The sequence below is a fragment of the Neoarthrinium moseri genome (genome assembly GCF_022829205.1).
Source record: "Neoarthrinium moseri strain CBS 164.80 chromosome Unknown scaffold1_Wmoseri_CBS_16480, whole genome shotgun sequence".
In the NCBI taxonomy this organism is placed as follows: domain Eukaryota; kingdom Fungi; phylum Ascomycota; class Sordariomycetes; order Amphisphaeriales; family Apiosporaceae; genus Neoarthrinium; species Neoarthrinium moseri.
In genome coordinates this window covers 1,807,276-1,812,162 of record NW_026055115.1, presented here as the reverse complement: position 1 = coordinate 1,812,162, position 4,887 = coordinate 1,807,276, and the positions used below count along the sequence as shown (strand labels likewise).

Sequence of the window (4,887 nt, the reverse complement as noted above, 5' to 3'; positions counted from 1 at the left end):
GGTCACTGCTGTGCTGGGAGCTGGTGCAACGACGAGACCAGCGGCGACTGCGTAGGAAATGTGCCATACTGCGACGGGGTGCCGTGCCCTTGGGCCTAAGGGAACTCGGTGTGGTCAATGGGTCGGCGTACGTCAAGCATAGAAAACAGGCTCCATGCTTGAAATGACAGCATGGGGGGGCTTTCCACAGTCTATCAGATGATCGCCATTCTGCGATTCTATAGCTCAAGGAGTAACGTCGAATTGACACAACTGTTTCTCAGTCAAGATTTAAGTCAAAATTTCCAACTTCTTGAAGCTGGGGACACATATGCGTAGTAGTTTGATGCAGAAGATTATGTCGCCAGATGGACTATGTGTTGGGTTTCTGGATATAAGTGGATAAGCCTTGCAGTCCATCCTACAGCGGCGAGTACTTCCAGTCAGCTTTCACGTCGCAAACAACGTAGTTACCTCAGACCGAATGCGCTGGGCTGGTTAATTGCAGCATGATATAAAAACCGCCCGTTGATTTGATGGCCAAGACGATCGTAAGTGTCTTCACCAGTCCAGCAACAGGGGTAGGTCCACAAGGATCTCAGTCGATGCCTCTTGGGTGGAATTGTGGTAGTGGAGTGGCTGTGAGCTACTGTACTAGTTTGCGATAAGCTGCCCTTCCTTCAACCAATCACACAAATATCATCTCGATTAGTATAGTGGTCAGTATGCCAGCTTGTCACGCTGGAGACCGGGGTTCAATTCCCCGATCGAGAGCATTTTTGATGGTGCATAATTCAGCACATGCTTCCCAAGAGCTGTCATCCTTTTCCCCTTTTGTATAACTACGTGTTGCAGCCAGCTCTTGCAGATTTGAAGGAAGAAAACCTAATTTGAGAGTGCGGAACCAGCTGCGCCGGCGCTTGGTGGAGGGATCGGCTGGCGGGCAGCTGGCAGAGACATCATAGCCCAGTGGGCGCGTTTGGGTGTGTAACTAAAGTAGGTCCTGTCATTCCGAGGGTTTGATACAAGCGTGGGCGGTGGAAGGTTCGAATCTTTTGCAACCAAAGCTGTCCATCTGCCAAATTCATCTACGACTTTCTGAGCGTAGTCCGGGGCTATGGAGGCAGCGGCACCGAGAAACCGTGAATGCCCACTCTACGGCCGATTCTCTCATGATGGCATGTTTGCACCGAGTGGCTCACAACAAAATTTCCATTTGAGTCTCGTGAATGCCTGCTTGGCAGTTACGATAAAGTACACTGCAATGGCTGTGTTGCTCTGCTGGCAAAGCCAGTGAGCGCATATTTCTACAACTTGTGGCAATGATACAAAAAGTTCCAAAGATATCTACGATAATTCTAGACCACCGCTCGCTTCCGGTCCCACGAACGCCTGTTGTCTCTGAAAAGCCTGCCGGATCGTCAATCCTCCATACCAGCATACAGGCTTAATTGGTTTAGAAGCACGGTCCACTTCGGGCTCTTCAACGACTGGAAAGCCAAAAATAGGCTCTCCTTGGTTGGAAGTGCTTGAGGAGGTATGCTAGATGGGTCGTTCGGGTCACGGGCTTTCTCGCAAAGCTTGCGTAGCAGTGAAACTCCCCACGTGATGATGTGAAGTAGGTCCGTATCCTCCCTAGGCTGTGTCCTGGTATTGCCACCGCGGCCGGGAGGCGGTGTCGGCTCTGCCTGATTGCAAAGCGAGCGGACAAGCTTGTACAAGTTTTGGGCGAAACCATCACTTGACGAGAGCCAAGCCCGCGCAACACCGCTTTCGTAGCTTGGCGCCAACGAAGCAAGAACATCAGCGGCCAGTAAGCCTTGCATTATCATTGGCTTGCGGGCCTCAATGAACGACGGGAGGTTGGCGGGCCGACTTTCCTTATTTTGATCTGGCAAGGGACATATGGCCAAACCAAACGTGCGCGTCAGAAGCTCGCTACCTGGAGTTGCCGAGGCGTCGGTGGCGAAGATAGCTTTGTAATGTGTCCGATTCGGCTCGTCTCTCGCGAACAGCTTCGCCAAGGCATCTACTGCGTGTGGTAGATATATATGGACTGCCGGCTCAAAGGGCGCGAACAGGACCTTGCCACTAGACGTAATTGGAGACGGAGAAGGTGCAAATGACAGAAGGAATTGCAGGAGACAATAGGCCTGTTCCTTGCCGGGCAGTTCTATAGATCCAGCAATGTTGGAAAGTATGATGATGACATCCTTCATGAAGTCTAAGGTGTTCGTTGGCGATCTAAGGAGACTCTCCAAGGTGCCTAATGATCTAATTGTGCTGCAGAGGAACTTGACGATAACTTCGTCGGCTAGTAGGTCGTGGTTCGGATCGTGGAACGAAAGGTTGCGCAATATTGTCGTGATCGCTATGAGTCGGTCTGCTGCGTGATCCAGCTCGTAATCCTCGTCGCCGAAAGCCGCCACCTTTTTGAAGACTTGATGCTCATAGCGACATTGCCTGAGCACGTCTTCGTAGGAGCTCAGGTCGATTTCATCCGAGTTCGGCTTGGTTCCTTCCGCAAGGATGTCGACCTGTTCCTCGGCACAGTCAATGAGAGACTCGACTAGATCATCGCAACCTCTAAGATCGATCGTAAGACTTGGATTGCGTATCGATTCAAACGTGACTGTCCCTAGAGTGTCTAGAGCTAGTCGAATTTCGCCATGAATGCCGCATTGAAGGCTCTTGATGAGAGCATGGATATCGATCATGCCAAGCTCTAGAGGCGGAGGGATGTCCGGACGCCACTGTTCGAGCTCGATACCAAGCTTGGGGATCGTGGTAACGTCATGCCCGCCGAATACATTGGGATTTGTCTCCCTCGAGCACACTTTGTACTCATCAGGATCGGTCGGCTCTGCAGGGACATGGTGGGCTGCGGCACCGTTGGGTTGTACAGTGTCAGGTTGCGCGGGAGGAAGCTGCATGGACATACTGCCAGGCTTGGCTGAAGACGGCGACTGCATGGGGAATTCTCCCGTTACTGGAGTCGCATCTACGCTTCGTGAGAGGCTGTTTCTCATGTGTCCCTGCCCGGGCATCGGTTGTTGCGACATTTGAGCTTGCTGGGGGGTCGAGAACCCGTTGACTTGCTGGATGCCGGGAGTCATTTGCTTGATGGGAGTCTGGACCTGCGGCTGTTGCACCTGAGGCTGCTGCCCTTGGTGCATGGGTTGCTGGCCTTGAGGCATCTGCCCTTGCAATCCCATACGTTGAGGTGTGCCTTGGGCGGGCTGCCCAGGCATACCGCCGGCACTTCCTGGCTGTTGTCCGCCGCTCTTCTGCTTCCTCCAAGCATCTTCGAATTTGAGGAGATTCGCCTCGTATATGGCTTTGATCTGTGCCGGGGCCGAAGGAATTTGCGCTGGACTGAAGCCAACAGCTGATGCAACCTGAACCCACAAGTTCCGTTGCGTAACATTACGGTAGTAACCAAACTTGCTGGTCATCATGAACAGCTGCATCAGATGCAAGGGCCGGCCTTCGATGACTGGATTAGGGTCAAGTGGTAGGTTCTGAAGGGTCATGAAGCTCGTGAGATTCTTCATGAAGCTCTCGGGGTTGGTCCCACGAGACATTTGTGATTGTTGGGGGTTCATCCCTCCGGGAGGCACTTGCCCATTAGGCATAGGCATGCCCGGCTTGTTAGGCATCATACCGCGCCCTGCCCCCATGCCTTGCGCTTGTGCCGCTTGCATTTGCGCTGCCATGTGCATATTGCCCTGCTGGAATTGTTGTTGGAGGCGCATTTGATACAACATCTTCTGCTGCTGCGCAGGGTCCATCCCACGACCAGCCTGCTGCATCTGCTGTAGTTGTTGCATTTGCTGCATCTGAGCCATCTGATTCGGATGCATCTGCTGCATTTGTTGGGGCATCTGGCCCATCTGCTGCGGCATCATCTGGGGCGCCATCGGATTTTGGGCCGAGGGAGGGCGAGCGGGAGATGGCGACGGCGTGTAGTTCGGATTGAAACCCTGAGGGAAGTTCTGGTTCTGCATGTAGGGGTTGGGCTGGGGCGTGCCGCCGTGCTCGGACGGCACCGGGGATGCTTGAGGTCCAAACTGTTGCGAGGCGGGCGAGAAAGGATGCGGAGATGCGGTATTGACGCGTTGAGGCACGCTTCCGGGTCGCAACTGGTTTCCGGCCATGACGGGTGATGGCGACGCGTTGCCGGAGCCGTTGGGTTGCAGATGGGGATACTGCTGGGGCTGTCCCGGATGCTGTTGCGCCATGGGGTTCTGCTGGAAGCCGGGGAACTGCGACTGCTGAGGCGTGTCGGCGCGCGACGTCGGAAGCATGCCCGGGTTCTGTCTGGGGGACGCGCCGATGCTGTCCTCCCGGGGACGGGGTCGTTTCGATGGGACGACGCTGTTGGTCTGATATACGGGGTTCTGGAAGGAGGGCGACGCATTGCGCATCTGGCCGTTCTGCATCGCGGCTGCCATCTGCTGGGGATTGGCAAACTGGCCGGCGGCGGCAGGGTTAAACTGGCCGGGGTTGGCCATGAAGGCGGCGGGATCCATCATGGCGGGAGTTCCAAGGTTGTTCGGATCGTTCATGTGCGGAAATGGGTTGTTGCCATTGTGGTTCTGGACAGCGGCTGCCTCATTCATCCAAGAGCTCATGACTGATGCAGGTCGGGTGAATGGGAAACAGAGCCCATCAGACTGCTAATCAGGCGACGTCAGCGGGCGGAGCAGACAGCGACACATGCATTGAGATGGGAAACGATATAATAATTGATGGGCAGTGACACGTCGCGATGCAAGCGTCGCGTCTGTCGCGGGTCTATGGGGGTGACTGACCGATGCGAGAGAAGGAGGAGCAGTGTCGGGTTCGGGTGTTGGGGCTGGGTCGGCCAAACGCAATGGGCGCTGGGGGGGTAGGGAGGAAGAGAGA

The 4,887-nt window shown here is 54.7% G+C and overlaps 1 protein-coding gene across 1 annotated transcript; it reads right to left on the bottom strand.

Annotated features, from left to right (window-relative positions):
- Positions 1 to 1,400: 1,400 nt before the first annotated feature.
- On the bottom strand, positions 1,401 to 4,613 carry JN550_000577 (uncharacterized protein; the record flags this gene model as incomplete). The annotated part of the gene is made up of 1 exon (XM_049317447.1): positions 1,401 to 4,613. One exon carries the CDS (start codon positions 4,611 to 4,613, stop codon positions 1,401 to 1,403), a length of 3,213 nt encoding a protein of 1,070 aa, XP_049177866.1.
- Positions 4,614 to 4,887: the final 274 nt, after the last annotated feature.